Consider the following 12886-nt stretch of genomic DNA (forward strand, 5'->3'; position numbering starts at 1 on the left):
CTTGGATCTGAATATTGGGCCTAAATTGAATGTGAACTGATATTGTGATTGTTAGTTTTATGTGTCAGCCTGTGGGGGGCCTCATCCAATCAGTTGGGAGGCCTTAGGAGTAAAACAGGCTTCCCTAAGGAAGAAGAAGTCCTGCCTCACGACTGCAGCTTTGGCTCCAGACTGACATTATTCCAGCCTGCTCACCCACCCTACAAATTTTGCACCGCCCAGTCTCTGCAATCACATAAGCCAATTACTTGAAAAAAACCTTTTTGTATGTGTGTATGTATGTGTGTATGTGTATATGCATGTGTGTATGCTTTGTATACTGTGTATACATATGTATATGTTTGTGTGTGTATATATGCATGCATGTATGTATTTGTGTGTATATATAGCTCTTACTGGCTCTGTTTTTGGCTCTCTAGAGAACCCTGACTGATACAGGTGCATATGAAGGCTTATTTATTCTTCTTTTTCTTGTCAGTAATTCTTTATGATATCTCATTTGCATGATGCAGTTCTACTGAAATGAAACTTGAGCAGCTCCAAACTGCATAATCAATTTCTTCCAGCCTCACAATTTCTTTTTGGCCTGGCCCGGCAACCTGACCTTGGGGTGGGAGGATCATCCCTCCACTGGCAGGGACCAGCATAGCCTACCTATGGGGCTCATGGGGCACGTTACCTGGGTTCTAGGTGGACAATAGTATAAACAACTTGTCTCTAAAATTACAGATATATCAAGAAGTCACAGAGTGGAAACTATTTCATTTGCTACCCTCTGGGTATAAATTCCAAGCACTATTAGGATATTAAAACTTGGTTGTCTAAGTGAAAATATGTTTGTGCAGTGATGATAGCACTGCAATTTCTAGAATGAATGCATAGGAGGTCAAATTACCATGAGAGAAGAGATCACTGAGAGTGTAGATCTGCTGTTATTTGTTGCTAATCTGTCCATAATGATATGTACATATAGCCTCTGCTGAAAAGTGAGATAAGAAATTTAACATTATCTGAATTTAGAGTCACTACTCTACACCTAAAACCTGGGTGCATTCCCCTTTATTTTCTTGTTTTAAAGTTACTTTTCCCCCTTTATTCCTTTTCTTCATTATAAAGCCTTCCTCACAGCACTGACAGAATTTGAACAAAAACATCTTTGATCTCATTTCCAATTAACCATTTTCTTACATCTCATTATAACCAAACAGCCTTTATGCATACTCTTTAGTTAAAATATTTTTAACTTTGTACAAGTTTGGTTATCAGACACTTTAAGCAATGGCAGGGGAAATTGTGTTTCTAGAAGAGAAATCAACGAGGAACATTAACCAGCATGACCTTGTAAGAACCAGCTTCCCCTAGGAAGCTTTGGGCAGTTAATAAGATACCAGAACCTCCAAAAGGCAGTTAATGGCCAAGAGAAAGTGTTTTTAAGGTAGTAGCAACTTACACTGTCCATAAAAGCTCAAGACTGAGCAAGACAAGATGTCTGACTGTAGGTAACAGAGCTATGGAAAAACAAAACTGTAGCCTCAAAAAACCTCTACTACCCACATCTCCATTTTGTAATTCGTGGACTGCTCTGCTTTTTCAGAATTGCTTTCTTCTTCTCACCTTGTTCTACTTTTGCTTCTATTTGTAATCTTCAGTTGGCTTCTTTTTACTTCATCCTTACTTAATTTTTTTCTGTGCAGTCATTCCTCTAATTTGCTTCCCTTTCCTTTCCACTGTGAGTTTCCTATATTTCTCTTGCCTCCTCTCCCCGTTCCATTTTTACCTCTTTTTCATCTTATTCTTTGAATTTCTTTTCTCTGTTCTTAATTCTTTTTCCTCTCCCACTGATGTTTTGGGGCTTTAATCATTGCTGAGAAACTTTAAAGTCACCCAGTGACTGACATTTTCTCCCTGAAAGAAGAGGGATTTGTGACAATGGAAAACTAACTACAAAGACTCAACACATTCAATTTCCAGTGCAGTCCTTTCCTTTCTTCCCTGGTGCTTTTGTTGGGATTAGAGGTGGACTGCTTACTGCAGCTCACAATGGCAAAGCCCTTCAGGCCTGACTTCTCGGCCCTGTTACTCACACAGCAAGGTATGTCTCAGCCACTGTGTTTACACTGATGGCTAGAATTTTAAAATTGCCCTTCACCGGGAATAGCTTACTCAAGTCTGCCTGGAAACCCAAGCAGTGCTACTTTATAATGACCAGAAGCATTGTTCACCTCGGCCCATTCATTCCCCCTCCCCGCTCCTTAATTATTTACAGCATTCACAAAAGCACACAAATGGGAGAAGGTGAAGGAGTTTTGTCTTGTCTCTCAGGCCAACTGGACCAGAAGTAAGATCTTTACAAAGGGGAAAAACAGTAAAATATCAACTAATAAAATAGGACTCTATGATTTTACCATATGACATTTGGAAATGCTAGACAGCCATGAAAACACCACATTCATTGACTCTGAGACCTTTCACTTTAGCCTCCTATAACACCTAAATATAGATTACACAGCTTTTCAATTTCTGAAACCATTGTTTTTTAAGTTTAGTTGTGAATTCACTTTACCTTTCTGTGTAAGTGGTCGAAGTTAATCTCTGCCCTGCTGCAGGATCCGGGGGATCATCATTATCAAAGGATACTTATGGTCAAAGGAGTACCACATTCTGAAGAGCCAAGCACTCTCCGTTCTTGTTGTGTTTTTATTCAAGTTATTTGCTTCCTGGGGAGAGACAACAGAAAAAAGACATGGAGTGAATAATTAATATACAATATTAATATGTAATATCAACATTAATATATAGTATATATTTTCACTCTAAAAATACATGTTAAAGCATATTAAATTTAACTACATTTAGAAAACTTTCTCAGTATAGGCATTTCCATCTAAATGGTATAGCAGCTGTCATGCAAATTAGCTCAGAGATCTTGAGCCATGTGGATGAAACTCTCGTGGTGCAAGTCAACATTTACTTTTCTTAATAATTCCTGTTTTATTAAACAGCTAAGAAATGCCACTTTTTGACATCAAATAAAAATGATATTTCTGTCAGATTGCTGTTGTAGGAATTTTGCAGTTTACTTCTGTCGTATTTGGATGATATTTATTTATGTCTTACCGAAAGGTCAAGACCAAAGAGATGATGACAACCTAATAATTTTTAAACTACTTTTCATTCAATTTCTTTTTGATAGGTTACTACCAAATGCTAAGGTTGATTTTTATGTTTTCCTGCTTTGAAAGAGATATTTCTATAATTGAATGTGTTTGTCTCATTAAAAAAACTTTTTTTTACAAAAGGGCCACAGAGAAAGCAGGGAAGGAAAGGAATTAAGGAGAAAAGAGAAAGTATTTGATGGGTGATTATGTGAGAGCAGCAGATGAAACTGTGAGAAAAAGGTGATAATTTTTGTGAACTTTAGGGACAGATGATAATGAACGTCACAGTGTGGTAACAAGGAGATTCAGTGGCATTTTTACTTCTTTTGTATTTCCCATTTTACATATTAAGATAATTTCAGGCTTCAATCACTTATAATTATCCTCATCATTAGAAACATTTATATCTTAACATGGACTTCATTGCTTTGTTTGGGTCCACAGTCTATTCCTAAATTGTTTCATAAGTTCACAGTCCAGTAATAATGTGAACATTCTCAAGAAATTATAATGCATGGGAGATAATGGCAATCCCCAGACTGCTCCAAACCAGCCCTTAGATGAATCCAAGTTGGTTTGTTTTCATTTTATTTTATTTACTTTTTGTCAATTCCCAAATAGTTCCATTGCTGGTTAATGATAAGGAGCTGAACACAACGGGCTGTATTCTGCTCTCAGAGACATGTGGATCGGTAGATGCTATAGTTCTAATGCTACAGATGAAATGGGATAGAAGAAAGCAACATGTGATTCATTTCTTGTCAGCCATTTATCCTTTGTCTGAAATGGCTGAAGCAGGGACTCACGATAAAATTAAGACCTAATTTCAAACGTTGTACAGTTTCCCAAATAGCGTTCCCTGGTAGGCACTGTTCTACGTAATGGTGATGAAAATTCTGTGTCAATCATTCAGGAAAGGATAGCTAAAGCTGTGTTAAACTCATTTCTTACATACAGGACATCTCAGTGTTTCATTTATAAATGAGCATTGTAAGACTTCAAGAGGCAGTTGTTTCTCGAAGTTGGGCAGGGAACCCAGTTCCCATTCCCAAACCCTGCTGTGGGACATCTATAATCTTTTCATAGACATTCGAGTCCCACAGATCTGTTTTCTGATAGACCTGGAGTGCCATGCCTTCTTATCTAGAGTTAGAATTTATTCATCATTCATCATTCTCCCTCCAAAAGGAAACCAAAGTGTCTGGTTCAAGTTTCATCCTTCCCTGAACCTTTCTCTATACATTTCTACCCCAACAAAGGTGTCAGGTTTGCAAAATCACTGCTGCACATAGTGTTTTCATCATCTTGCAACATTTCCAAGTTGTTTCGAGTCACCATCTCCCCAGCAGACACAGCATGTTGGGGCTCAGCCAGCAGGGGTAGGTAAAACTGCTCGCCCTCAGCTCAGCTAGTTATAAAAGCTCTGGGCCAGCAGTGGGAAGTGTGCTTTCTCTCTCTCTTTCTCTCTCTCTCTCTCTCTCTCTCTCTCTCTCTCTCTCTCTCCCTTTCTTCTCTCTCTCCTTTTCTTTAGAAAAAAAAAATTTATAGAATTTTATCCCTCAACAGGCACTGGTCATTTTTGATAGTTAATAATATCTAGGGGTGACAGACAACTATTGAGGAAAACTGATAGAAAAGAGTATGAGCAAATTCCTGTTTTTTGTTAGGTTGTTCATTCTTAAGTAAAGATGGGCTGTGCAGTACTGAGCTGGGCTGGCAACCAGGTGCCCAGAATTCTGGCCCCCAGTCTGCAGCAGCCCCGCTGAATCATACTTGCAGCTATGACCATTCCCAGCTATTGAATGCTAGTCACATTATCCAGTTATTAACTTGTTCAGTCAATATTTTTCAGTTTTCATAACAATCCATCAAGGTAGGTTGTGTTATACTTATTTTATGAGTATTGACCTAGAAAAGATCAGAGATGAAAAGAGATGAGCCCAAAGCCACACGGCTAGCAAGTAACAGAGCTGGAATTGAAAAGCAGGACTACAAAGGGTTACAAAGTGGTGTTCTTTCTGCTAGTGTCTCACTGGGCCTCTGAATTGGGGAAAGCACAAGCATTGTACAATATGCTGCTTGGGCTGCAGTGTTACTGTCTGTAAAATGGACAGAAAAAATTGGACTGGCTCTGTCTGAGGTCCTAATCATGTGAAAATACTATATTTTATTAATGAAAACAATAACAATAATGGCTAACACTTGGTGAACACATACCATGTGTTGGACAGTAGTCTAAATGCCTTTCATATAGTAACTCTTAATTCCTCTAACAACTTAATGAAGTATGTTCTATTATTATTCTTATTTTACAGATGAGGAAACTGAGGGCACAGAGCAGCAGCCAAGATTCCTTTCATCTAGGCGGGGCCTCAGGGTATCAGTGGGGAGAAAACTGGGGCAAAGAAGTATTTGAACAAGGAGCTGAGTTCAGGATCTTGGGTTGCTCATGGAGGCTGAGATAGAGCAGCTTCATACACCCCAAAACATAATGAAAATTCATGGCTCCCTTCAGTGTTAGGAATGTTCTAGATTCTGAGGTACTAGTGTCACGGTTTCCCAGGTCTTAAATACTTTCGCTGCCCTTTTTCCCCTTTCTATTGTATTGTATTGTATTGTATTCTATTCTATTCATTTTATTTTATTTCCTAAGTTGAGTATGGCAGAACTCACAAGCACTCCTGAAAGGGCTTAAACTCTATTCTGGCAAAACTTCCAGGGTAGTTTTTTTTTGTCAGTTGATGAGAAAAACGTATATTAGGTAGCTTTTGGAAAAATATTAACAAATATAATTTCTTTTTCAATTGTTATCTTACTTGGGAGACTGGAGATGCTATTCATTTTACTACTTCAAGGAAAATAGGTTCCAATTAGAATACAACACAGAACACGTTTTCCCAGGTGAGGGAGATACCACCGATGACTCAGCATTGATGTTCATGCTGATTCTAGATAAAATTTTGAGCGTATATCTTAAATATCTTTGGCCCAGTTCTGGATCCATTCATTTATATCTCTGAAGTTATTGATGACTTAATAACTTGGTTATGAAAGGCCATCAATAAATGAGTAGGAATAAATGAGTTAGTCTACTGTGTGCTCTGCTTGTGCACTGGGGGTTGAAGATAAATATGCCAAGGGAAGACCAGCCTTTGCAATCACCCTGAAACAGAGATCTGATGAGGCAGCACAAAGGGCAAGCCACTGGGAAGGCCCAGATGGGTAGAGGACAGCAGGCAGCATCAGTTTACCTGGGTTATTCTGAAGGAGAGATCAGCTCACACCCCAAGGAGAATGGATGTGAGCAGTCATCAGGAGTAGAATCTGGAACTTGGTAGTGTTTTCTTTATTAATACAAATGTTTCTTCTCTTTTGAGTTCTTTTATCCAAAGAAAAAGTAGCATGCATGTTGAAATGAACATAGAATCCAGAAACTGAAGACCAAGATTTGAGTTCTCTCTATGTTTACCATGTAATAACAAAACGCCAACTCTTAGCTTCATGTTTCACAGCTGTAAATGGAAACTCATGTTTCACAGCTGTAAACGGGAACTGGAGATTCCAGAGCACTAAATACCAACATTTATTTGCCCTTGATACCTCTAGAAGACAGAGTGTTGGATGTATGTGCAATTTCTGTTTCTTTATTATCCTCTGTTTCTAGGAAAATTTTAAAAATGACTGGGGCATTTGATACCTTTCTTTTATCTCCTTAAACAAGGGAAGAAACCAAAGGTTGGAAACTGACTGAATACAGGAGGGATTAAGTAGTTGTCTTTTAAGTGACTCTGTAATTCTTAGCACCACCCCAGGGAGGGAGCAACAGGAAATTATAATGGTATTCTTTGTTTTAGGCTTATATGGACTCCCGAGAGAAAGAAAACAAAAGGCTCCTGCCAGAAATCTGTGAAAACAAGACATTGTTGTATTAACCTCAATGAAAAACAACTAAGCAAATTAAATGTATTCCTCTATCAATATTCAAATGTGAGGCCTTTGCTAAATGAACTGGATGAACTCTGCTCTGGGATAATCATATGGGCTCACTCCTCATTTCAGAAGGATTCAATGGATTAAGAGAGAGAAAAGATTTTCATTTGCATTTCTCAGGATTTCACATTCAGTATTAATATCAATGTGAGTTGCATGGAATGACAACAAAGACAAATAATTATCATAACAAATCTGTGGAGTTTTTTATGGGTTCCAAAGTGTTTTTCAAGTAGTACCTGTGAGTGGGATTTGATGGCAGTACTTTGTCCTACCATCTTCCCACAGTTTGAAATTGTTTATGAAATATTTTCAAGTTGATTGTCTTGATTTTGTAGTTACCAAGGGGAATACCAGGTTCTATGTTTCTAAAGAGAAACATTTCTGGCTTCTGAAGAGGGAGCACAATGTAATTGAGGACCAATTTTTTTTTGAAATTTACATTTTGAAAGGTAAGCTATTAATTGTTAGCCTCCACATAGAAAGTACTTCATACAAATATTCTCACTTTCCTCATGCCATGCTAACTTCATAAATATTCCCAAGAAAATCTAGTAAAAAAACACATGCTTAGGGAGGCAACTAGTTAAGGATGGGTAAAACTGTCAACATGACATAGAGACATCACAGATATACTACCCGATGGGTTAAACTGGTAATTTAGCTAAAAGAAAGGGCTTGGTTCAGATAACTTTGTCCATGTAGGAGATACAAGTTAAGCCAGGGGAAAAGTGTCCAGGCCAGATTAATATAATATTGTTGTAGTTTTAAATGGTATACCCACACTTTCTTTGGGTCTTGTCCCTTTAAAAGATGGAGACTAATTTTCCTTCCTATTGTGTGTGGACTGTACTAAGTTTCTCGTTTTTAGTCAATAGACTGGGACAGAAATGAGGGTGTGTTCCCTCCAAGACTTGATCATAAAAAGGCATTGTAGCTTCCTTCTTGCTCTACCTGAGGGAAGTCAGTTGCCACGTTTTGAGGACACTCATATAGCTCTTTGAAAAGAGCCTGTGGTGAGGAACTGGGGCCTCCTGCCAACATGGAGCAGATCCTCCTGCCCTGGTCAAGCCTTCATATGGCTGTAGCTCTGGCTGATATCCTGATTGCAGCCTCACGAAAGACAGTGAGTCAGAAACATTATGCTAAGTTGTTTTCAAATTCCCAACACATAGAAACTGTGAGATAATAAATGCTTGTTGTTTTAAGCCAGTAAATTTTAGTATGAATTTTATGTAGTGAGAGAAAGAGCTAATACAACGATAAATTGGAATCATAAGTTCTAGATATAAAAGGAATTGAAGTGGAGTTGGGAAGAAATAATAAAATGATGAGACATAACTCTTTGTAGTTTACAAAGTACATTTACAAAGGTAATGTACATACAGAGAAGTTAAATAACTTGCTCAAGGACACACAGTGAAAAGAGGTAGAATGTGAACTCAGACAATCTGGTTCTAGAACTTCTACTTTTAAGTATTCACCCACCCATCCATCCATTGATACATACACAAAACACTAATCTAGATGTGAGGAGGATGCAGCAGTTACCAATTCAAAATCCTTATCCTCACAGAGCTTACACTTTAATGGGGCACTGATAATACAAAGACAATCAACCACCTACCATAAATTCAGAGAATGACAACAACATAGCAGGTAAGAGCATGGGAGAACAATGAAGGAGAGGCTATTCATTGGTCAAGGCAGACCTCTCTGAGAAAGCGGCATTTGATCAAAAGCCTGAATAATATGCAGAAGAGAGCCATGTGGGATCAGGGGGCAAAATGGTCCAGGCAGATGGTTCTGCAAGCATGCAGGCTCTGGAGTCACAAACTGATGGTGTGCCTCCCAGGCAGCAGAAAAGCCAGTGTGGCTGGAGCCAGGGGAGCAAGGTGGGAATGGAAGGAGGTAAAGTGGGAAAGACAGAGAGGGGCTAGATCACTGGCCATGGTGATGAGCTTAGTTTTATTCTATATGTGATGCAAGCGTGGGAATTTGGAAGTAATAAAACAACCATTTAAAAAAAACTGATTTTTCTCCTATCTCCACACTGCCATTTGTTATGATGATTTAATTTTCATATTTTCTCACATAATTTTATCTTATTTTTAAATTAGCTATTGTTTATCCTAACCAGAGGACATTTTTTCATTGTTTTAAAGAGGAAAGGAGAGAGAAATGGAGAAAGAAACATCAATGTGAGAGAGAAGCATTGATTGGCTGCCTCCTGGACCAAGAATTGACCATGCAACACAGGGACATGCCCCAAGTAGGAATCAAACCCACAACCCTTTGGTTACAGAACGATGCTCCAACCAACTGAGCTACACTGTCTAGGATCATAATTTTATTTTATTTTATTTTTACCACTATGCTTCTTTCTCTATGAGCTCTCTTAATGCTAACGTCCAAATTTTATTTTTGGTTGTCATTTATGCTTGTGTGTAACTTCGTGGATCAGTTCTGGTCATTGCAGCTTAGGGAAGTCAGAGCAGAGCTGAGAGGTTCAGAGAAGGGCCACTTCTATAACTAAGCCAGGGAGAGTGAAAGGACTAGGACTTTTCTAGTAGAGACCCCTGTTCGAAGGGACACAGAAAAGAGTCTGTAAAAACAGGAAGGGTGTGAGCAAGCTGAATGAAGACTTGTTTGCTAATTCCCAGAAAACTTTCACTGGGAGTACCCTTAAAACTTGAAAGAGCTCGTGTGGGGAAGAATAAAATCACTTGTTCTCTGCACAGTTGATACTTATTACTTATAGTCATCTAGAATGCCAAGGACTGGAAATATAAGTAGGGTCACAAGGGCAAGAGATTAATGAGCTGATGGTAGGGTCATCTAGTTAGTAAATAAAAATTTCATTTTGCCTTGTGAATATTTCAAATACTCCTAATAAACTTATAGAAAACAGAATAAAGATTCTCACATATACATCCCCCATACTTAACTATCAACATTTTTCCATATGTGCCTCTGTGCTGTTGGAGTTGGCATCATAGAATATAAATTCCACACTACACCCCTACAAATATTTCAGAAATTGAATACATACCAGGCTCTAAAACTGATCTCACCCAGATGAGGCTTTTTATGTTATTGTAACTAATAGTATTTTTAGAAAAATATAATGAATACTTCAGAGCAAGTACCTTGGGTTTTCCCTAAGCCAACATTAAATTTATTTTGGCTATACTTAACTTAGGAGTTATATAGTCAAGTTTTTATTGCTAGGACCAAGTTTCATATATTGATATTTATCTTACCTGCTGATTCTAGAAGCAGAGATAATAATGAGGAAGAGTAAGTAGAGGAAGATGGCACCTGCAGTTTAGTAGGCACCTTTCATACATCAGGTGAAATATATAAAATCACATTTAATCTTTACCTTGACCAATCAGGATAGCTATTAGAACCCTTATTTTATAAATGATGAAATGAAAGTTCAAAGAATTAAAGTAACTTTCTCAAGATGACAACAATAGCAAACGATTCCAGCCACTTCAGCAACACCCAAACTCCAATCTCTAGCTCCTCAGCTCAGTGAGCCTGACACTCTCTGCTTGACTTGCACTGTTCTCTGCTTGGACTATCTACCTCCTTGCACTGCAATTGGGAAAGGGCATCCAGGTAGAAGGTCAAGGAGAATGCAGACTCATCTCACTTGTTTTCTTTCTTTCCAGCATCATAATTATTTGTTGTCTGTTATCCAATACATGAATTACTTTCTGTTTGTTTGTGTCTTTAGATCTAAAGTGGGTCTCTTGTAGGCAGCATATATATGAGTCTTGCTGTCCTACTCGTTCAGCCACCCTGTGTCTTTTGATTTTGAGCATTTAATCTATTTACACTTAAGGTGATTATTGATAAGTATGTAGTTATTTCTGTTTATTATTCATATTTTTTATTTTTTTCTTCTTAAAGAATCCCTTTAACATTTCTTATAATAATAATGGTTTAGTGGTGATGAACTCTTTTAGCTTTTTCTTGTCTGAAAAAGCTCTTTATTTCTCCTTCAATTTTAAATGATAGCCTTGCTAGGTTGAGTAATCCTGGTTGTAGGCCTTGCTTTTCATCACTTTTAATATTTCATGGCAATCCCTTCTAGCCTGCAAAGTTTTTGTTGAGGAATCAACTGACAGTCTTTTGGGAGCTCCCAGGTAGGTAACTAACTACTTTTCTCTTGCTAGTTTTAAGATTCTCTCTTTGCCTTAACATTTGGCATTTTAATTATAATGTGTGTTGGTGTGAGTCTTTTTGAGTTCATTTTGTTTAAGGCTCTCTGAACTTCCTAGGCTTATATGTCTATTTCCTTCACCAGGTTAGAAAAATTTTCTCTCATTATTATTTCAAATAGGTTTTCAATTCCTTTCTCTCTCTTCTTCTTCTGGTACCCCTATGATGTGACTATTGGTGTACTTAACTCTATCCCAGAGGCCCCTTAAAGTATCCTCACTTTTTTGGAATTTTTTTGTTTTGCTGCTCTGATTGGCTGCTTTCTGTTACTTTGTTTTACAAATTGCTGATTTGACCCACTGCTCATCTACTTTACTGTTGATTCCCTCTAAATATGTTCTTCATTTCTGACTGGTTCTTTTTATGTTTTCCATTTCCATGTTTATGTTTCCTCTCTCTTTTTAAAGTTCTCACTGAGTTCATTTACTCTTCCCTTAAGTTCATTGATTATCCTTTTAACCAGTGTTTTGAACTCTGTATCTAGTAGATTGCTTGTCTCCATTTTGTTTAGTTCTTTTTCTGGAGTTTTGTTCTACTCTTGTTTGGGAAATATTTCTACATCTTCTCATTTTGGATGCCTCCCTGTGCTTTTTTCTATGTGGTATATATCTACTATGTCCCTTGGTTTTGGTAGAATAGCCTTATGTAGTAAGCATCCAGTGGGGTCTAGTGGTACAGTCTCCCTGGTCATCTGAGCCAGGTATTCCAGATATGTTACTTGTGTGGGCTGTGTGAAACCTCCTTTGTAGTTAAGCCTTGATTGCTATTGGCACCTCAGTGGGTGGGAATGACCCTCCAGCTGACTCCTGTGAGAATTGGCCATGGCCAGAGCATATGAGTAGCTGTGGAGGTTGGAGGACTGACTGCATGCATCAGGATTCACTTTAGCAGCATTCTGTTGTCTGCTGAGTCTGCCCTTTGGGTGTGTTGTTTGTAGAAGTGGTTTAATGGTGCTCTGGTATGGTCTAAACATAGCTACCAGGTGCATCAGTTCTGGGGTCTCTTGGGAGGAGCTCTGGTGCAGGCCAAGTTCAGCTACTGCCTATACCCAGACTGGGGCCACTTGATGTAAGTTACAAAGTGATATGCAGATGGTTGCTGCTTGTGCTGGGCTTGGAGGTGCCTGGTAGATGCTAACGTATGATCCAAGGTGGGCTGAATTAATGCTGGGACTGGGGCCACTTAGCAAGAGGTATTGGGCATGCTGAGGCCAGATGCTACTTATTTGGGGTTTGTAAAGCTTTAAGAGATTTTATAAATTCTACAGCTTGAGCCAAGACAGGCCCTTCATATGGAAAAGTATGGTGGAAACAGCTTGAGTGGGCCAAAAAGCTGGGTTGATGGGGTCTCAAGGAATCACCAGGGTGGGGAGAATAGTGTAAACCATATCGATGGCATCTCAGATATGGCCTTGCCTGCCAGCTTTTTGGGCAGAGAGCTCAACAGAGTAACAATGGCTTCTGCCAACACTTATGTCTGAGAGAAAGCTGTCCCTCCAGACATTG

The 12886-nt window shown here is 38.5% G+C and overlaps 1 protein-coding gene across 1 annotated transcript in view; it reads right to left on the reverse strand.

The window, feature by feature from the left end:
* The window catches only part of SLC9A9 (solute carrier family 9 member A9), a 534896-nt gene that overhangs the window by 93608 nt on the left and 428402 nt on the right, over positions 1-12886 (reverse strand). Inside the window, exon 14 of the mRNA XM_090275635.1 lies at positions 2638-2717. Within this exon, the coding sequence (XP_090131761.1) occupies positions 2638-2717 (80 nt within the window). The remainder of the gene's footprint in view (positions 1-2637; positions 2718-12886) is intronic.

Source organism: Furipterus horrens, unplaced genomic scaffold (genome assembly GCF_987537825.1).
Source record: "Furipterus horrens unplaced genomic scaffold, mFurHor1.1.pri manual_scaffold_1, whole genome shotgun sequence".
Lineage (NCBI taxonomy): Eukaryota > Metazoa > Chordata > Mammalia > Chiroptera > Furipteridae > Furipterus > Furipterus horrens.